A 21,536-nucleotide genomic window follows, 5' to 3' on the forward strand; every position below is an offset into this window, starting at 1 on the left:
GGCGTTATAATCATATTATTCGCACATTCACAGTTTGCAAATTTAAGTTTGCATTTAATAAGGGACAAGGAGAGAAGTGTATATTTTTGTTAGCGCAGCAATTCCTTAGATCTGTCTACATGTAAGTTCAAATCTCTCTCCGCTCATTCATGTATAGAAGAGGCCGGTAAGGTGATTTCTTCCTTACCTTTTCGCTCTATTTCTTCATCAAAAGTAAATTATGCCTTTATGTTTATCTTATAATTCATACAGCTTCGCCACTTTTGGCGTAATTGTCCTTTTTCATTACAGATATTGATATAAATCTCTAACTTATTGCAGAAAAAGTTTAAGATATTCTAAAAATATTCAAATAACACATTAAATAACGCTTAAACTATTGCAAAATGCTTTAATTTGACAAAAATATTTATTATCGTCTTAGGAATCCTCATCCCAAAAGAACAATTAAAACAAATACAAATTTAAAATAAATTAAACTTCTAAAGAATTTTTATATTTTTTTACGAAAATACAACCCTTTCCTGGCATTAGAATATAGTTGAAAAGGGGTAAAGAGTTGTAAGGGCGAGGGAAGGGGTAGTGTAATGAGTATATGATTATTGTACCGTCCCGTAGTTTGCGAATTTTTTGCACGGTTCGGCCCACTAACACACCATGGTTGGGATAATTTTTGCGAACCTTTAGCACTTTTATCCACACACACACACACACACACAAGCAGGTGTGCGTGTGTGTGTTCCCTTCTCTAGTGTTAAATTGCAAAATATTGCGGGTTTCTATTTAGCAAAAGAGAGGGATGGGGATTAGGGGGGGGGGTAAAGGTAGATAAATGGAGTTTTCAGAGGGGCTGGGGGCGGGGGGCCTCAATACTATGCAAAACTCTGCAAAATTTGTGCACAGTGCAACATTTGCAGTGCTCGCGTGTACTACAACAACTACACAGTGTGTGTGTGTGTGTACCTGCGCATTCTACCTCATCAAGGTACACAGTAACATATATACATATCTTTAGTTCCAAATTTCGGTCATTGCAAAAGTACGGCCAATAGTGATTTTTTTAGCCATTGTTAGATATTAGTGATACTTTTTACATGTTTTTTTTTGCTATTTTGTTTTTAGTTTGTGTGTATGTGTGTGATAATGATATTATGAAAAGAAAACATATATGAACATAGAATACATTAAATAAAGTGCAATTTTGTTAGAAAAGAAATCATACAAAAATACTTTCTTTTTTGTTTTACATATATTATTTAAACGTTGGGATAAAGAATATGTAAAAATGAAAATTTAAAATCAAATTTTTTACTTTAAATTGGGCCTTTTAAAAACATATTTTAATATTTTAAATCTAATGGGAATAAAGAAATTCCAAATGCTAAAAATTGGAGTTTTTATAAGCGCGGCTAATATTTAATATGGAATTTTATCATAAATTCTCGACTTAGTCTTTAAAGACAGATTTTAAATTAAAAAAAAACATAAATTGATTTAATTTAAAACAAATCAATGTATGTAAAACAAAACCTATCTTATTGATTTTAATTAAAGTTCTAGTTGAGCTTCTCTCTTTGAACAAATAAGAAATGTGAGAAGATTTGTTTCTAGTCCACTGCCCTATTCCTGTATTCATGTATAAGAGAAAAATAGTGTATAAAATATTGCACAAAATTGCAGTCTCATTGTGGTACACCTTTTCAACAAAATAATTTATATAATTCTTGCTTTTTTCTTGTCAAAATATCCCTACTCCCCCCCCCCCCTTTTTTTACTTTTTACAAAGTTACTAAACCTAACATAACTTTGCACTTATCGCGTGCTTCAAAAACGATTTAGTTCTTCAAGAAATTCATAAAGTTGATAGACTAAGAAATAAAACTGTAAAAGAAGGGTACAATTATTTGTATAACTCATTACACACACACACACACAAAATTATTTTGACTATAAACTTAATATTTCTTTGCTGCTTGGGTTAGCTCAAGTTTTCATTGGTTAATATACAATTTTATTAAAAAGTACTTTGTATACAAGAAAAGTTTTCAAAACTTAAACCATAAATTCTATTAGCTTTATATAGTAAATAAATCAGTAGCCTTAAAAGCTTTGCTTTAGAAACCTTTCAAATAATGTAAAAAAATGTGCAAGTATAAATCAAGCTTAAACATGCAAATGCATTAGAGTCAACAAAAAGAAGGTGTCCTTTCACTTTCGCACATGTATCACATATTATAACTGGATATTGTTAAAACAGCACAAACTGCAACTACTTGCCCATTGTTAAACTTTTATTTTTAAGCCTTTTATCTTATTTTTGTCTTGGAAGTTTAGTGGACATTGGTCTGTTTATTACACTAGTCCCCAAAGTTTTAAATAAACGTTTTCTTATTGGTTGGCTTTACAATTTTCGGGACTTTTAATTAAGTTTAATTGGTTGGTTCATTAAGTGCCACACTTTTCAACCACTCATTATAATCTCCAGATGGGGTATTTTTGTGTATCATTATTGGGGATACACATCAATTTATCGGCCATTGTCTTATCCCTTTAGATCCCTGATGCTGATGTGACATTTAACGGAAGTGAAAGCACACTCTAAAAAGAATTTTCCCTCCGCTCAATTTATCAAAACCAATTTTTGTGCATTAAATATGTATGATGTATATTTATTGCATATAATGGTTATTTTAGAAAGGATTTCAGGGTTAAGCTTATTCATCCATTTTAAGTATCAGAGACACTCTGTAATTTTTGTTTTTTGGTCGGAGTTTTGAGAAATATTGCTGCGCTACTTATGGGTTAGGGCATCTTCATTCTTGTTTAATGACAATACCACTATTTTAGGATAGTTTTACTGACTACTGAACAAACTGGTTTTGTACTGTACGGGTTTATCAACATCAGCTGATGAAATGCAGTAAAGCTAGAAATCCAGAAGGAAGACGACATTAGAAGCTTGCACGCGGCAAATTTTGGCGGGTAAACGCCGTAAACCAAGTGTACAACACGTACACTTGTGTGTATGGCAAAATATAGTGAAATTCACGGGTATATGAATTAACAATACATTAAAAGTAACAAAATTGGGTTAAACAAAACACTTTGAACGGGTAGATCAAAGCGGTACAGCCCAGCAATTAATTGTGAAAGCTGTACCTAAGGGTACAGATCAAATGTACATACTTGTGTACGGGTACTGTACATAAAAGTACAGTAATACTATAAATAAACTTAGCAAGGTTGTGTTATAAAAGAAGAGGTGAAAAAAGGAGAAGACAATTTATATCAAAAAAGGTGACGAAGTGAGGTTGAGGTCAAATATGAAAGTTAGTTTTAAAAATCCTGAACAATAATCTACATACAAACAATATATATAATAGTGATTAGTTTTTATTTTATCAATGTGTTTACAGTTAGTAGTACTTCTACATTAAGGTAATTATTTGATATGTCATGAAAATCAAGCTTTAATTTGAATTATTCTAAAATCACTACTAATGTAGAATAAGCTTACTCCTCCACTACACAATTGTGTCACTCTAATTTCTGTAAGTTACATAAGGGATAAGACAATGGACGATACCTTGATAACCATACCCTATGATTTTAAACAAAATCACCACTTTTACAGATCAAAATAATTAGGTGAAAAGTCAAATTAAGATTAGTTTAAAAAACAAAAAGTTTTTGACCCAACATACATATATGACAACATATGACTACAAAAGTACCTATGTAATTTACAGTCCAATGTCCCCTCCCTCCCTGAATTTCAGTGTCTCTTTTATGCAATGCTATATCAGAGATATTAATATTTATAGTTAACACCTGTAGATGTTCTAGACTAGACTGTCTATTCATAAAAATTATCAATTATTAAATCCAGACATTTTTTTTAGATCGTGCACATATGGGACCTTGGCCAATTATTATATAAATCAAAAGATTTAAGCTCTAATACCATTAAATACTTTTTTAATATAGCTTCAAAATCAATAAATATCTGCTGTATATAACCGGATATTGAAGAATCATGTATAGCATCGTATTACAAAAAATTATGTATATAATACGATGCGATAAAATAAGTAACCATTATATTTTTTTTTAAGCAAAGTTTTCACCATTTAAGGTTATTACTAGAAATTCTGCAGATTAATAATAACAATGTTTTTGACTATATAAACACCAACTTTTTACTTCATATCATTTTTATGTTTATTGATCTGTAATTACCATGTCTGCATGCAAAGCATCTTTATAAAATGTGGGTATGAGCGCGCATTCTAAAACAGCATCCCGTATTTAAGCGTATTAAAGCTGCATATTTATCTACTCTTTATCTAGTTTATAGGAACTTACACTCATTAAGTAACGTTCGTTATTCTTTATATCATACTTGAGTGTATGTATATAAAGATACAGCGCTTCTATTGCACCAGAACGTCATTGATCTTTTCAAAATTTCATATTTTCACTTTTATTTGGAGATAAGTGCTATTCTATTATTTGATTTTTAACTGGATATAACCAAAAAAACGTATTTTAATACAATTTTAATTTTGCATTGTACATGAATGACTGATTTGGGGGTAAAAAGTATTTTTTAGAAAGTTCACCTAAAGAAAAACTTATTTGATTTATTTCTTCGATATTTAGAAATTAACATTATTAGGACTCTTAGGTATTGTTAGAGGCAAAATATTTTTTGTGCTTAATATATCTGTTTTTGCTTTTTTACATAATTTCTCAGACCCTTTATTCCAGCAGAATTAATGTAAAAAGTAGAAAGTTTATTTTTATTTTTCTAGTGTTTCTAAATTTTGTAGGGACAAAGTAACTACAAAATCAGCCATGAGACGTCATTAAAATGAGGGATTATCCATCTCTTTCTGTACCACTACTAAGTTTTTTTTTTAAACTTTTTCATACTTTTTCGCTTCATATGGATAAAGCTATTCTTTTTAAAATTATGACTGCAGCTAAGTATATAATTAAAAAGTCAAACAATAGCAGATAATTCTTAATTATAGAAGAAAAATTTCTCCATATTTTGCAAAAACGTGCCATACTTTTTTCTTTGCAATTTTGCTGTTAGAAAAACTTTTTTCAAAATTTGGACAGCATTTTAAAAAGGTGGATATGAAAAACTCTGGGATTAAAATCTTTGCCTAAAAAGGTTGGTCACTATCAAAATTCAAAATAAAAAAGTTTCTGATCCAACGAGGAACATAACGTGGTTAAAACTTTGGGTACCAATGTAATTATCAGTCTAATGTCCCCATCCTACATGGAAAAAAACAAAGAATAAGTCAGATATTCAAATGAATTGAAATTAATTCATAATTGTCTCTCTTTCTTTCAATATCTTCCAAACTTGATAAATGTATTTTTGTTACTGTACATGTGTTAAAACTAATTTTAAGCAACCTGCAATTAAAGATATACATTCTTTCTTGCAAGATTATATGTCTCTCTTTCTCCTTATTAACTTGAAATAGAGCAACTATATAAGTATATCTTGGCAGTCTGTTTATTTGTCTGATGTAGTGGGACAAAGAGACTCAAAAATCTGCCATGTGGCGTCATAAAATTGAGTGAGATGAGAGGATAAGTGGTAAAGAAAACCCTAAAAAAGGGATTAATAATCCCTCATTTTTATGACGTCACATGGCTGATTTTTGAGACACTTTGTCCCGCTGCTTTTCTCTTTATTAACTAGAATTAAAGCAACTCTGTAAGTATATTTTGGCGTTCTGTTTATTTTTGTCGCTCTTATCACTTTCAAAAACAGTAATAAATAAAAGTGTTGTAAGGGATAGGACAATGGGCAATAAATTTATATACATCATCACCAATGATTATAAACAATATTTACTTGCCTATAGATTTGTTTAAAGTTTTTACCAACCAATTAAATTAAAATAAAATTACTCAATATCTATAAAGCCATGATTTTTTTTATATTATTGTAAAACTAAGATGGAACCAGTAAAAATATAAGATAAATATAAGATTATTTTTTTTATAAATCATGACATATTAAATTTTATTAGGCGTTGTAACTTGTTTTTATAATCATGTATGCACCAGAACAAAATCGACATAAATATAAAGGAAATTTTAATTATCAACATCTATTTAAAAATATTATATAACAGTCACTTTAGTTTCTTTTCCTTGTAATTAAAAACTGTAGAAGAAAAAACCAATCAATCCTTTTTACCTGACAGAAAAGTTTAAGGAAAAAATTTTTGGTTTTTATTTTCAAGGTTTCGTGATTAAAGTAAAAAATTTTATTCGTGAATTTCAAAGTTAGGTTAAGTTATTAGGTAATGCTTAAAAATTAAATAATTAGTAAGAAATAGGAAATTAATTATCCATACCAAAGGTTGGAACTTCCAGACAAAAGTTGTGCATTCAAGCAATATTCATTGTTGATAATTTAAATTATAAAAAAAAACTAGAAAGCAGCACTCCAGAGGAGAGGGATCCGAAGCGACTGAAATCCTGTTATTCTCCATCATCCAGCAGCACTATGCAGGTAAGGAAATAGTGCCAGCTTGTACCTGGAATTCAGGGATCTTAAGGGATAGGACAAAGGACCATAAATTGATGCACATCCCCAAAGAACCCAAAGTTTTAAAGTCAACTTTTGATTCCTACCAGTATAATTTATTGTCCAATGTCCGCTACCTACCTAACTTGAATTACATGAAAGTATATACTGTATGTATTTTATTAATACCTTTACCTATTCAGAGTTTAACATATCTGAGTAATTAGTATGTATGTATATCTGATTTTTACGTGATTATATTTTTATTAGCTCATACCTAAATCAACTGGAATATTAAAAACGAAATCTTAGTTAAATATTTTAAAATCTGCCTTATGCTATTTAATTATTTTAGCTTTAGGCATTGACTGATTATTGATATTTTAAAATTTAAATATTTTGTCAGTAAACCTTTTCATATCAAAACTTTTTTTTACATTGTATCAAATTTTCATATAAATTACATTAAATAAGTCATCCTTTACTATAAATAACTTTTTTAAAATTTATTTATTTACCTCTAATTGTGTGAATTTTGATTAAAATCTAAATTGGAATAGTAATGTAACAGGATGTCTGTCTGTCTGTGTGACCAAATGTTCGCACTAACCGCTGAACCAAAATGGTTCTCCTTTACAGTGAGGCTTCTTAAAGGCCCGGAGAAGGTTTTTAACTATTGGGAGGAGGGTAAAAAGCAATTAAAGAACACCAAACACAATGTTTTATTTGTTTACCTTACAAATTAGGAAAATAGATCAGAATTAAATAGAAAATTAGTTTTTTAGATTAGCTAAATTTTAGGAAATATTGCATGAAAATTTTATTATTAAAAAAGAAGAATTTGTTTCTATTTTAAGGCCCCGGGTGTGGCCAGCCCTGTAAGTATCCGACTCAATGGACATGAGTCAAACGGCCAACATCTTTTGGATTTAATGGTAATTGATTTGATGACCAATAAAATAAAACTAAATTTGTACATTTTATTATATCCATTGTGAAAAATATATCAACAAATCTAGAGAACAAGGATGACAACATTCATTAAGTGAAACTCTTCAAAATGAGAGTCGGGCATACTAACAAAGGAATATTAAAGATTTTAGATTACTTTATTGTTACAGGAATTTGAGGCAAAACTTGAAATCAATAGGACAATTCTAACATTCTCCAATAAACTAAAAGATGTTTGCACTAATCGACTAAAAAAATTTACACATATTTAGTTTTGACTATTGATCATTTTAACTTTAGATTTAGAAATTTAGTTTTTATAGCTTTGTCCTACGAATTGAATGATTTTTAAAATATTTTTCATATTAAAAAATATTTTTATGCAATATTTCTTCAAATTTATATGTATAAGAAGGTAATTATGAAAATAAAGCCTGAGTTTCAACTTAATGAAATAAAAAAAAGTAATCACTATGTAAAAATTACAAAATCAATTTTTCGTTTTTTCTTATTCTTGTAACTATGCTGCTAAAGAAAAAAAGTATTGAACTTAAGATATAATAAAAGTATTGGTAAATTTAACTGAATTTTATAAATTTTTCATCAAAGTGCCCCCTTTTCATTTTTAAAAAATAAACGTGTGGGGGGAGTAGTTGTTTGTGTATTTCTATAGGTCAGGTTAGGTTATTTTAATTGGATATTGGATAGTTCCACAAGGTTAGAGATCTTTGAAGGGACTAGGCACAGGAACCCAATCCGACAGATACCAAATTTTGTCATAAAATTGAGGAATTATCCATCTCTTTTTTAGGGGTTTTCTTTCTCACCCCAACGACCCCCCCCCCCCCCCCCTCCCATGAAAAGTTTTTTGACAGACACTTATAGGGAAAGCTCCGAGTTTTCTCCATGTTCAGCGTAAAAAAAAATTTTGGTCAATTTTCCTGTACATGACGTATTGACTTTTTAAAAAAAGTTCAAGTTTCATATGTAAGGGCGTGAGAGAGCTTTCAAAAAATCGATAAAATTGTGTTTGTATTTAGCATTTTAAACATAAATATAAATACTTTTTTACCGTCAATATTACCGACAAAAAAAGTATTTCCCCCTTTTTTAAACTTCTTCCGCTAAACCCTCTCTGATCCTACAAGATGGAGATACTTCTTTACAGATAGACAAACAGACATCCTTTTAATCCTTATATTAAAGTAACAGGATGTTTGTTTGTCTGTGTGTGTATCTGTGTGTCTGTACCAAAGGATGAACCGCTGATCCGATTGGGTTCTCCTTAACAGGGTAGATTCTCATATGTCCCGGGAAGGTTTTTAACTATTTTGGGGGAGGGTACCACCACCCTCCCAAGAGAAATCACAATAAAATCGAAAAAGAATTAAATATTTTCGCCGCATAGTGTCGCTAGCGTAGTCTCGTTAGCGTAGTCGCGCTGCGTAGAAGCATGAATTTAAGAGCTGATAACATAGACAAATTATTTCTCAAATAATTAGATATTTAAAATAAATTAAAAACATTTAAATGCCACTAGAGGCCTCTAGGGGCGTAGCCGCTAGTTTTATATATAGGATATAAAACCTAGCTTCACTGTTTCTGAGATTTTTCATTAAAGACAGACAAACAAACATTCTGTTATACTTTTATATATAGAATATACAAAACTTTGGATCATATTAAAGTTTTATTCAAATTTGCGTGATCATCAGAACATATAATCTACACTGTAACTTTTAGCATTAATCTCCTACTTTACCACTCTCAATCCATATTAACATCAGGGATCTACAGGGATAAGACAATTGCCGATAAATTTATATACATTCCCAATGATGATACACAAGTATCTCTCCCGTAGATTACAATTAGCGGTTAAACGTTAAGACACTCAACTTTATGAAACCAAGCAATCAAAATTCAATATTAAGTCCCCAAAGTTGTTTAGCCATCTAATTAAAAACGTTATTTAAAAAAATTGGGGACTAGAGTAATGAAAAGCCCATTGTCCCTTTCCTTCCTGATTAACATCAACTTTTCTGCAGCTTATTTATGCAATTACATAATTTCTTTATTAATCAAAACGCATTTAACCATTTTGTAAAAATATTACAAATTAGTTTTTAGAGTTAATAAAAAGACTATATCTTTTATAATCATTATTATAAAATAACTATTGAGTTATTTTAATTCAAGGATGGTTGCGGAGGGAGGTAGAAAAAAGTGTCAAAATTTTTTATGAGATTTTGCAGATTTTTGCAGTCTCACGTTTTTATGTTAAAAGTTGCGCAAAAACTAAAATTATGAAAGAGAGATTTATAATGAGATATTTCAGAAAGTTTGAGTTAATCAATGATTGTCAAAAATAAAATATAATTAAAGACTATATTTGTATGTTTGACTTAAACGTAGCATTTGACATAATTGCTTAGATGCAAAAAACGACGCCTCTAAAACAACGATTATAATATAATTCTAAAAATCAAAGTTTATCGTGTTACATTGTTATATACATTACAAAGGTTGACTCTAAGTCTTAAAGAACATGCTTTGAAAATGCGAAAAAAAAAGTTTATTTCAAAATGCAATTTTGTATTACTTTTTTTACATTTAGGAAATAAAGTTAGATAAACTTATTTAAAAAGTTAAAAGTTAGAAAGAAGTGTTTAATCTAATAGCTAGTGTAAATTATTCTTACTTTGGTTATAATGAGTTGTAAAATGATTTTTAAATTACAAAATATGGAATTCATTATAGATTCTTCTCCATTTTTGTTGACCTCAAGGGTGTCTAAATCCCTGACTTTAAAATTTTGGTATTAATTTTATGATATTATTTTATCATAGTATACAGTAAGCTTTTTTTTGGCACAGGCGAAGGATCTTGCTACCCGCTGAACCGATATGGTTTACAATTTTTATATGATAATAAAAGCTGTAGGGCTCAAATCCGATTCTAATCGAAAAGAGATTGATCGGTTTCGAAACCATACTTGTAATTTAATTATATGCGGATGTGAACGCACACCTAACTTCTACACACTCTTAAGTTTAGAATGAGGACAGATCAAGGGCCCCCAACGATTTGATATTGTAAGGGGGGGGGGGGACTTGATATCAGACAGAGCCCCGCACGTTGTGGGTAGGCATATAGCCGGAAAATTGAAACAGGGATGAAAGGGATGTAAAAAATAAGGTTTTAACTCCATGTTGGATCAGATGACGCACTTCTAATAATTTCAACATTACTACAGTCTTATTCTAATAAAATAGCAGTATGCGAAATATGAATGTTGAGTCTAACAAGTCTGCACTATAATTACCTTGCAGAGTTAAATCTTCATAGTTGCCACCTCCCTGCTTCCCTGAAAATTTGATGAGATTCATTTCTGAACATGACTTTCACTATTTTCGTTTTGTATTTAGTAGAATATTCAATATGTGTGTGTGTGTTTGAGTGTGTGTGAGTGGGGACTTGTACCTTAGCTGGAAGGGAAAGGTGGACTCTTAAAAAGTGTCTCTGTTATAAAAAGAATTTTAAATAAAACCTGAAACAATTAATTCCTTTTTTTAATTTTAATTTTAATCATAAGATGTTTATCTGAACTGGTTCGCGGCGAACAGTGGTTTAGTGGCGATGTACTGTTTGATGATATCTATAATACAAAGTAGAATGATGACCGTCTGTCTGTTTTTAAACCTGAAGATTATGATTTCGGTAACCACTGAACCGATTGGGTTCTACTCATCAGGAAATTTAGCTACCGGTCCTTTGGTGGTTTTGAGCTATTTTCTTGCGGGTTGCGAAGCCACTACTACGTATTAAAATGCCCATCCATACAACCTTATGGGGTGTAGTTTATGGTTGCAGATTCCTGGGATGGTGTCAATCAAATATTGAAAAGTGGTCACATTTTTCTTACTTAGGAGAGTCCATTTAAGTTGAAATTCAATATATGTAAATGGGGGAGGGGGAGGGTTGAATTGAATAGTTACTGCATGGTGAGATATAGTTTTTATACACATCACTAAATTTAGAATTTAAAGCTAGGATAATCACATAAATGTTAAGAAATAGGTAAGATAAGTATGAAAAAAATTCCTTGTTTTATTGGTTTAAATTAGAATAGTTACAGCACAAAAATTTTTTTAATCAATTTCATTGTCGTAAAAGTTAATAGCAAATTTTTTGTAAAATAAATTTCCAAATCCTTATACTAAAGTAACAGGATGTCTGTGTGTCTGTCTGTCTGTGTGTCTGTCTGTGTGTACCGAAGGATCTCGCTAACCACTGAACGGATCGGGTTCTCCTTAACAGGGTAGCTTCTCATAAGTCCCGGGAAGGTTTTTAACTATTTTGGGGGAGGGTACCACCACCCTCCCAAGAGAAATGACAAAAAAATGAAAATTTTAAAAAACGTTTAGGAGACTTCAACGTCAAATGAAGAGGTATCGTACGTAAAAAATTATAGTAGAGACTTTATCAAACAAAAACATTTAAAGTGCCACTAGAGGCCTCTAGGGGCGTAGCCGCTAGTTCTTAATATTGTAATTTAATACTGAATTTCTTGTAAATACAGGGGAAATTTGAACAAGTAAGTTAAGGTAAAGTTGATACAACACCTAACAGACAACCAACCCTAAACTATTATTAATAATAATTATAAAAGACATGCATAACAGTGGGTAGCAAGTAAGAATCATTTTTAACATTTCTAGTATGACGCGGTTTTCAACATCTTAATTTTCAAACATCTTATATATGAGAAGAACCTGTTTTAATTTACCAACATTAGGTAAATTTTCCTGGAACATGAGAAAAAAAAATTATTTAGTTTTCCTACATAAAAGAGTAATCAGACTTCAGAGCAAATAAACGAGAAAGTAAAGTTTCTTTCTAAATGGAGAGGAAGTAAGCAAAAAGGGGGGGGGGTCGACTCTTTTCCTATATCCTGATTAGAATGGTGTACCTTTAAAAGGAAGAAAATTATAGTTTGAATATAATGCAACCCAAAGAAGATTTGATTATGAAAAAGTACTATGAGAAATAATCTAAGTACAAGCTGCTTTTTTCTGTTTTCACACATACGACAGTAAAATTAGAAAATTTTCTTTTGCAAAATTGGATAAAGTTTTTATATTTTGTTTTTAAGAAATCTAAGGACTTTTAACTAAAACCAAATAAGATACCTATCACATATTCTATAGAATTGAATTTTAATTTTTGGCGGATTTTTGTGCCCACCATTGGTGTATAGTAAACCAAGCTGGGCCAGCATCCAATTGAGGAGACCAACTTGCAGTTTCTCTGAATTATATTAAACTTTTCTGCAACTCATGCTCTTCTGCACTAACTCAGCCCAGCCAAGGTTATCGATGAAGGTTAATCATTTAGTCAATGTGCAAGTTTAAACAAATTTGTTGAAACTTAGTTCTTTGCTCAACCCAGTCAAGGTCAATGATTGAGGTTAATGATTTTGACACACCGCAAGGTTTAAAACAATTGTGTAAATACAGGTTCATGTTTGGTACTATGAAGCACAAGGTTTGAAACTTAATTAATTTTCCAGTTAACTCTCTTATGATTTTATTTAGCCCATGCAAGATTATTGATACAGGTTGGTCAGTGGTCATTGTTTATGATATTATTTTCATTACTATTCTCACACAATTAAAGCTTTTAGAGCAGTTCCAATGATTTGAAAATTACTCAAGGTTCTGAATGTTTTTTTTTGTAGCTCAAGCTGTTGTGCTGCACCTAGTTCCTATATAGCATATTTGCATTAACTTTTGAACTCTTAGATGTCTTGGCTATCAAACATGATCTTTTATGATGAGTTCTAATATTCTTACCATAGTACTTAATGTTGGTTATACGTGGCAGATCTATTTTATAAAATTATACTTATAAGCTAATACTTAATCTCTAAAACCAAAAATAGTATGATATGATTGAAAACATGACCTTTGTTTAAAAGAAACACTTAAAAACTCTTGAAAAATAGAATTAATAATGGTATAATTTTTCTATTTAATAACAAACGTAAATAAATCTAGTTTGAACAAGTTAAATTTTGCACCAAATTGCTAAATTAGCAAGCCTAAACGTTTATGTATTTCGATAACTCATGATCTTATGATCTTTGTGAGCCTTGTCAGGGTTGTTTACAGAGGTTATCCTTAATGCTTATTGTAGTTTGAAAAGAAGGTATATGACTCTTGAACAATAAGGTTATCTTTTTAAAGATCATCTTTTCTATAAAGTATATTTTCAGTAAACTCATAGGGTTTGTATAAGGGTAAAGAATTTTATTTATTTTAAAAAATTCGACCTGAATAAATAACCTTGGTTCCAGCCGTCTGAAACTATGAGAGTAGAAGGTATAACCGAACCAGAGGAGAGTGAAGTTGGGAGTTTATGAGGCCCCATCACAATAGGTCCGTTGGGATTGGGCTACTTTCATATCTGCGTTGTTTTACATTTTACATCAAGGTCAAGTTGTTATATAAATTCTTAATCAAGTGTAATATAAAATTTTCCATTAGATAATTGCTTTCACTTGATATTTTGCAATTATTTTTCTATAATTTATAATATCAAATGCTCTATTTATATCAGAAATAATTTAAATTAAAGAATTTTTTGGATTATACATAATTTACAAATCTAGTCAAATACTGTCAATTGCTCCGTTTATATCATAATAATGCCAGTATATTTTTATTCTTTCATTACTTATTCTAAAGTGTCTCCTGATTAATAAAAGCAAAGTTGCTGCAAATTTTCCTGGAATTGCCCATGATGACATTGCATTCTTGACTGATGGTTGTTAGTGCTGCTGCTGGCAATGGCTGGAGCTGCTGCCAGCGGAAATATACAATCTCATGCACACCCCCCCCCCCATATACTAAAGTTATACAGCTGCCATCCACAGGGATGGGAGTTTTGGAAAAGTTTTAAGTACTATAAATACATAGAAAGTTTTTTTAAACTTAAAATTGTTAGTCATGTGTTAATAAACAATTGATTTTAGTTAATAATTATAGATATTTTGTTGAATATTTACATTTTTTTTTGGATCCTGCAAAGGAATTATTAAGGGAGGACACTTGATGGTTCTTCACTATTTCCTAAAAAACTATATTACTGTCCTTTTTCTCAGAAAACATGTCCTTTTCTGGTGGCACGTTAAATTGAAAATGTGCAAGTTCACTGGGCCCTTGGCTCCAGGTCCTAGGCCTCTCTGTATATGTCTGTATTGCTGGCCCAGCTGCTGCTATTGGCTCAAACCAACAACAAAATTTAGAAGTCATTCACCATCCATTCAATGGCCTCTTGGGCTGATTTATTAAATGTGTATTGTCTAAGTAAAGTTTTTTAGATTTAATGTCTTCTTAATAGAGTTAATAAAAACATTTTTAATGGCCAAATTGGTGTCATGAAATGCATATTAATTTCAAAGTAATTAAAATTAAATTACAAATACAATTCTAATAAACTTTTAAAATCCAATATTGCAACTTAATTGTTTTTAATTTTGAACTTAATAGGAAGGTTAGCACTTCAAGAAGCCTAATATAAAGTTGATGTACAAGACACCGGACTCTGTTTTCTATTGATCCACCAACTTAATGATCCAAAAACAATTGCTTTTGATGTGAAATTGTACAAAGTCTATGAGTTGTAAATAAACATTGTTGGTACATCTTATGGCTTCTTTGTATGCCATTTAATGCAGCCAAGCTGCGTTATTTGGGTACTTTTTTCTAAATCAAGAAGATGGCATTTGGCTTTTTTTGAAATTTGAAATTTTTGAATTTTGATTGGTTGGTTTCAAACAAGCAGTTTCCAAACATTTCAAACAATAAATTGAATCTGCATAAGGGGTAATTTTTTTTATCATTATTTGAAATGAATATTAATTAGTTGTTCGTTGTCCTTTAGATCCCTGGTTTCTTAAATTTGCCTCCCCTGAATTAAAGAACGACCCTAACCTGGCAGCTGATCAGTCTTTGTCCCTTTTGACACAAAGACTACTAGGCTTGGTTCCAGCCCTAATGGGCGACAGCTGCCGTTGGGTACAAATGGGATACAGCTGCTGCAGCAGTGCTGAATTGCAGTTTTACTTTTTATACTTGTGCGCGGGGCCAATGACTTTTAGGAAATTTAGTACTTTACACTGACTCACACACACACACACACACACAAACACAATACACAAACAGAATTAACATGAAACCAGCTTGCTATAACTGTATAGATGTACTGTATAGTTTCCAGTTTCATACCAGTTTTGTTTTAATGGACTTTTTTTCAAACTTCTAAATAATGTTGAATATTAAATGCCCTCTGTATCTAAATTTGTTCATATTAGTTTGTCTGACTTTCTGATTTGTAATGCTTCGCTTTTAAAGAAGTAGTCACACTTGTTAAATGAAAAAGGAGATACATAAATAAGCACTGAAACTAAAATTGAAATTTATATCTTAGAGGCAGGGAAATGGAACTCGACTTTTTATAAATTTTAAATTTCCATTATTTACTAAGTATATTTGCGATTACTTTTATTTAATGAAATCTTCCAATTTTTAACATGTACAAAACGGCCTGCTTAATTGCTTCAAGATCCATGTCAGATCTATATAGGAAATAAATGTCTATAAACGAGCTCAAGTTTTCCAAGGAATATATGATTAAAACTCATAGTGCTCCAATAATCCATAATAAACTCTCATTGCCCATTATTTTACTTTATTAAAAATAAATTCATTTTTTTCATTTCATGTTGCTATTTACCTTATATTGATGTATTTAATTTCTAATCATAAAAAAGAAAATTTAAATTTATAATATGATAAATTTAAGAAAACTATGTTTTAAAAGAATTCGATTGTGGCGACATTTTGTGTGTTCAAATATTAAACTAAAATTGTAATCATCATCATTAACCCTTTGGTGATGGTAATGTAAAGAAAAAAATATAATTTAAAAAAATCTTTTAAAAATCATTTAAATTATTAAATATTTACTTTCTTTTAGATAGTAATGCCGGGCGAGGAAAATAGATTTATTGAGAAATAGATATGCATATAGAAAACTAGCCAATAGGGAGATAATTATATCGAGCCAACTCTAGTTTCTTCATAACAACAACATTTATGTCATTGATTGCACATTATTAACATGAAAATGTTTGAGGCACCACAGTTTTTCTTCCATTACCGTATCCTGTCCCTTACATATTTCATGTAATAGATATTGCGACAAAATACTTTTGGATCATGTTGCAAATTGAAGTTGGGTATTTTTTAGTAACTTTTTATTGATGCTTATGGCCAAACAGCTGTTTTAAAAAACATTTAGGCCTTGCAGTGACACAGAGCTAATGAGGAGCGAGCTTCCACTGTGCGGTCAGCCTGGGGTCTTAGGGAATATGACAATGTAACCAAAGTTTTTAAGCCAACTAATAAGAAAACGTGGTCATAAACTTTATCCATTAATGTTGTCAAAAAGTTTTTTTTTTGTATTTTGGACTTGATCCTCACTTTGTATATATTCTAATATGCAGAGCATAAATATTAAATGTGCATTTTAAAGTTTATATTTCACAAAGTAAATATACAAATTGCAACTATTTTTTTTACAAAACAGTAAAGAACAAGAATGAGCGAGTTCATGATTGGGGATTTCTAAAGATTTTAAAAAATAGAATATTATACATCCTTTTTGGTTTTGACACATGGAAAATGTTTTTATTGAATTTTTAATTGATTGTGTCAAATCAATGTCGAAACTTTTCAACCAACAACATACGAAGTAATTATCCTATTGTTTTGGGGATGTATGTGTATTAATGTATCGTACATTGTCTTATCCCTTTAGATCCCTAACATTGTTTGATAAACTTCCATCTACTATACATCACATTATAAACATAAGTTGATTAATAATGTAAAACGATTGGTAGAAAATTTATTAATTTAAAAATGAAAAAAAAATTCACATCTTCTTTGAATGTACACGTGCAGCAAGACATTTTTTAGAATTTTAGTTGAGCAGCTTCTCTACAAAAATGTCTCTGAATAAATGAATATTTTTAAAAACATTATGTTGGCTATTCCCCTACCCTTAAGTAGTCTGTAAATAACACAGGTACTCAACGTTGATAACCACATTATCCCTTTCCTTGGCTATTAAACTATGCTTACTTTATTGTATCATTTAGATTGATTGGTTCAAACTTGTCAACAAATTAATTTTGTCATGTATGAGGTTATTAATTATCAATGGGGATGTACACCAATTTAACGACCGCTGTCTGATATCTTAAAATACCCTACTTCATTAAAGTATTTTTCAAATCCCTTAAAAAAATCTAGTTTCGCTACTAGAAGACAATATCATCCTTGTTTATTTCTTGGAATTGAAATGCTCAAGTTGCATTCGAAGGATTTATTTCCTTACGTTTTTGAAACGAAGATTATATTTAACTTCCACATCTTTGGATATATGTAATTTAGGTTCAATCCAACCAACAGAAATTGGACCAATTGACCCCTCCCCTCCCTGAAAATAATCAAGCCCCTGCGGGTGGCTTTAGCCATGCGGAACTATCTTAACCAAAACCTAACCATACAACCTATAAAAAAAAAAAAAATATTTTAAAATTTGGTTATTATCCTTTTTTGGGCTGAAGTAAAAATTTTCAATTTTTACAATTTTTTCTTAATCTACTTTCTGAATCAACACACAAATATCAATAAGTAAAGGTGGCAGGGAGGGAGGGGACATTAGACTATTTATTATACTAGTCCCACTCCCTAAAGTTTTAAAAAAACGTTTTGTCATTCGTTGCCTTACCAACTTTTTGAACTTTTATTGCATTTTGAATAGTTGGACCATTAAGTTGAGTTCCCAAACGTTTTAACAACTAATTTTATGCCACAGAAAGGGCAGTTTTGTGCATAATTATTGGGGATGTACATAAATTTATCGCCAATTGGCTTACCCCTTTAGATCACTGAAAGGAGGACAATTGTCAAAAATAACATAATGAAAATTTAATAAAAAGTAAAAGGTTTGGTGAGAACTCTGAATCATTTTAGGATATTAAACAATTCAAACTAAAATTTTTTAACGTAGCTGGACAAAGTGTCTCAAAAATCAGCCATGTGACGTCATAAAAATGAGAGAGTTGAGAGGAGAAGTGGAAAAGAAAACCCCTAAAAAAAGAGAAGGATAATATTAATCCCTCATTATTATAATAATGTCATAAGGTTGAGTTTTTGAGACACTTTGTCAAGCTACATTTTTAACAGGTATTGTCAATAAATCCTATTATTTTTCAGAGTTTCACCTTAACAGCAGTATCTAGTGGAGTAACTTTGAGACATCAAGATGAACTATTGCCACCTAGGGCTCAGGATACAAGGTAAAAATAACTAAAAACCAGACCCTGAAGCAATGAAAATATTCTTATAATGGTTTTTGACTAAATATAAAGCTTTTTTAATATAATGACAATACAGTGCCTAGCGAACTCAGATACCTTATTACATTAAAAATGTTAAAGAGGGGGGGGGGGTTAATTTTTTCATTATGCCTAACCCCTGCGGGGGTCATACACATGTTTGGCTATCTTGCACCCAATAAAACCTAACTTTACTTGACAAAAGCACAAAATTTGGGGAAATTCGCAGGCTATTTTTCTCGTTTTAACCATGATTATTTGCTTAGATACCGTGAGCCCCACCGTGCAGGTCAGCGCAGCGAGGAACATCTCCAAAACAGAGGCATCCAGCAGCGACAGGAAGATTTGCACCAGGTACCTTCATTTTAGTACATTTGTCTCTATGTCTTAGTAATAAGATGTGCCCTTATGGAAATGGATATAGAGTATACGTGGATATTATGACAGGGGAAAAATTAAATGTTGCTAATATGAGCATTAGTTAGTTTGTTCATCGTTCAAGGGAATGGGGTGAGGGGTTATATGGGGTGGTTGGAGGGTACGTTATTATAGCCAGCTACAAGTTTCACTTTATTAGAGTACATGTTTTCTAGTGTAAGATCCAAGTAATAATAAAACCATTCCATCGTTATTGGGGCCTTAATAATGGTCATTTTTTGTGATATTTATGTTTCTAAATATTGTGTTTATTTAGGAAAGAGGACAATTAAGACAGGAAGATCAAAATTCAAGAACAAAAGATAATAACGGGGTAAGAAATTTAACTGTATAATACTTTACTGTTCTATTATCATCAAAAATCATGCCAGCTGCGCGAGTTATGGTCTTAATTATCTTTTTTTTTTTGTTCTCTATCATACTGGGAGGGTATATTGGACTGAAGATTTAAAATCACGTAGGTCCAAACTTTTTAACCAATACTTTTAGTCAAAGATTTTTCTTACGATAGGTTCGTTCCCGTAACGAGGAAGAACGAGACGAAGAAATTAGGCGCCAGCAGTTCACCCCGCCAACCGGTCACATGGACCGTGATCGGCGGATGGCTGGTGGCAGCGGAACAAACGGCATCGTGGCCAACCGGCCCAGCCGCAGCCTTGGCCATACCCCACCGACATCTTTGGCGGCGGCGGTTGAAAGAGCTCACGAGCTTGCAAGCAGCAGTAACGGCGAAGCTCTCAACCTTGGGCGGTCTGATTCTAGAGGCGGTGTAAGCAGCGGTGGCGGCGGGCCAAATAATAGTTCTCGCCATCCTATGGGGGCAGAAGGTGGCGTTAACGGCGCTAATAGGGTTTTCAAAGAACCCAGAAATTTACAGGTAAACCTAAACTTATTTAACTTGTCTAATTTAGCATCAAACATCAATCTATCTATCTATCATAATATCAGTAATCAACTTTTTTTTAAAGGAGGTTGGGTGGGTAAGGGGGAAAATTTCGCTTTACACACACACATAGACATCCTGTTACTTTTATATATGGTCCACAGTAGGGTTTTAATTACAATTTATCTATCTAACTATCTATCTATCTATCTATCTATCTATCTATCTATCTATCTATCTATCTATCTATCTATCTATATATCTATCTATCTGGCTATCTATCTATATATCTATCTCGACCCAGACTGCTAAAGATATTTATTCTGTCTGGCCGCTTAAAAGAAGATCTCTTTTGCAAACAATTTTCTGCATTAGACCAATCTAAATTTTGCTCAACAGATATTTGCGCAATTTTGCCGGACAGGGTTAAGCATTCTGTAGAATTAAAGTGTATAAAGTCTATCAATTTTCCGTACTGTCTCTTAAACAGAGTAAATTTTGCCCATAAGAGTTCAAGACGTTAGTATAGCAACGCTAAAAAAAGACAATAATTTGCATTATAAGTATGGAGGAAGGGATGGTAAATTGGAATGTAAATATGATGGTACCAAAGTTTTAAACCTTGCTCTCTTAAAATCTTTGGGAGGTGTTATTGAAAAGTATTGGTCTGTTTAAACTACCAGTGTCCAAACTTTACAAACAATAATTTTAATCTACGGACGGAGTAATTTTGTTAATCATCAAAGGGATGTACTCAATTTATGGACCATTGTCTTTACCTAAAGATCCCTAGTTTTTAAGTCCTTTTTGATAATCTTTTTAAAAAAATCTTGTTGTCTGTCCTTACATCCAATAATCAATGTTCATTTTCGCTTTTCTTTTTTCTCACATGCATATATTGGTTTTAAATGCATAAGCAATTTTGTATGATAATATAACACTGGGTGTATGTGTGTCCGATGAGATCTTACAAACAGACACCAATTTTCAGAAAAATATGAGAAGGTTTTAGGCTATTCGGACGGGAAATATATCCCTGAGGAAAAACTTATCCCAACCCAAAAATTATTTTTGGTTTCTTTCTAAAAAGATGTGTTTGGAGAAGCCACTAGTAGGAATTAATTAAGGTTTTTTAATCTTGATATTTGAGAGCTTTATTTTAGAAAAAAAGAAGATGGAAAAGAAACCATTTAAAAGACTAGTTCAAATTTGATTAATCGATTTTTAAT

At 31.2% G+C, this 21,536-nt stretch overlaps 1 protein-coding gene across 4 annotated transcripts in view; it reads left to right on the forward strand.

Annotated features, from left to right (window-relative positions):
- Positions 1 to 858: 858 nt before the first annotated feature.
- The window catches only part of LOC145322717 (uncharacterized), an 80,868-nt gene continuing 60,190 nt past the window's right edge, over positions 859 to 21,536 (forward strand). For 2 of the 4 annotated variants that reach the window (XM_080164945.1, XM_080164944.1), the window contains exons 1-9: positions 859 to 985; positions 2,848 to 3,438; positions 6,060 to 6,118; positions 6,469 to 6,547; positions 7,420 to 7,497; positions 18,865 to 18,947; positions 19,253 to 19,340; positions 19,681 to 19,737; positions 19,936 to 20,301. In XM_080164945.1, the coding sequence (XP_080021071.1) occupies positions 6,084 to 6,118; positions 6,469 to 6,547; positions 7,420 to 7,497; positions 18,865 to 18,947; positions 19,253 to 19,340; positions 19,681 to 19,737; positions 19,936 to 20,301 (786 nt within the window). In that variant the 5' untranslated portion in view covers positions 859 to 985; positions 2,848 to 3,438; positions 6,060 to 6,083. The remainder of the gene's footprint in view (positions 986 to 2,847; positions 3,439 to 6,059; positions 6,119 to 6,468; positions 6,548 to 7,419; positions 7,498 to 18,864; positions 18,948 to 19,252; positions 19,341 to 19,680; positions 19,738 to 19,935; positions 20,302 to 21,536) is intronic. The other 2 variants (XM_080164948.1, XM_080164947.1) reach the window with 1 other exon arrangement.

This window comes from Acartia tonsa, chromosome 6 (assembly GCF_053477335.1).
Source record: "Acartia tonsa isolate MP-2025a chromosome 6, ASM5347733v1, whole genome shotgun sequence".
Classification (NCBI taxonomy): domain Eukaryota; kingdom Metazoa; phylum Arthropoda; class Copepoda; order Calanoida; family Acartiidae; genus Acartia; species Acartia tonsa.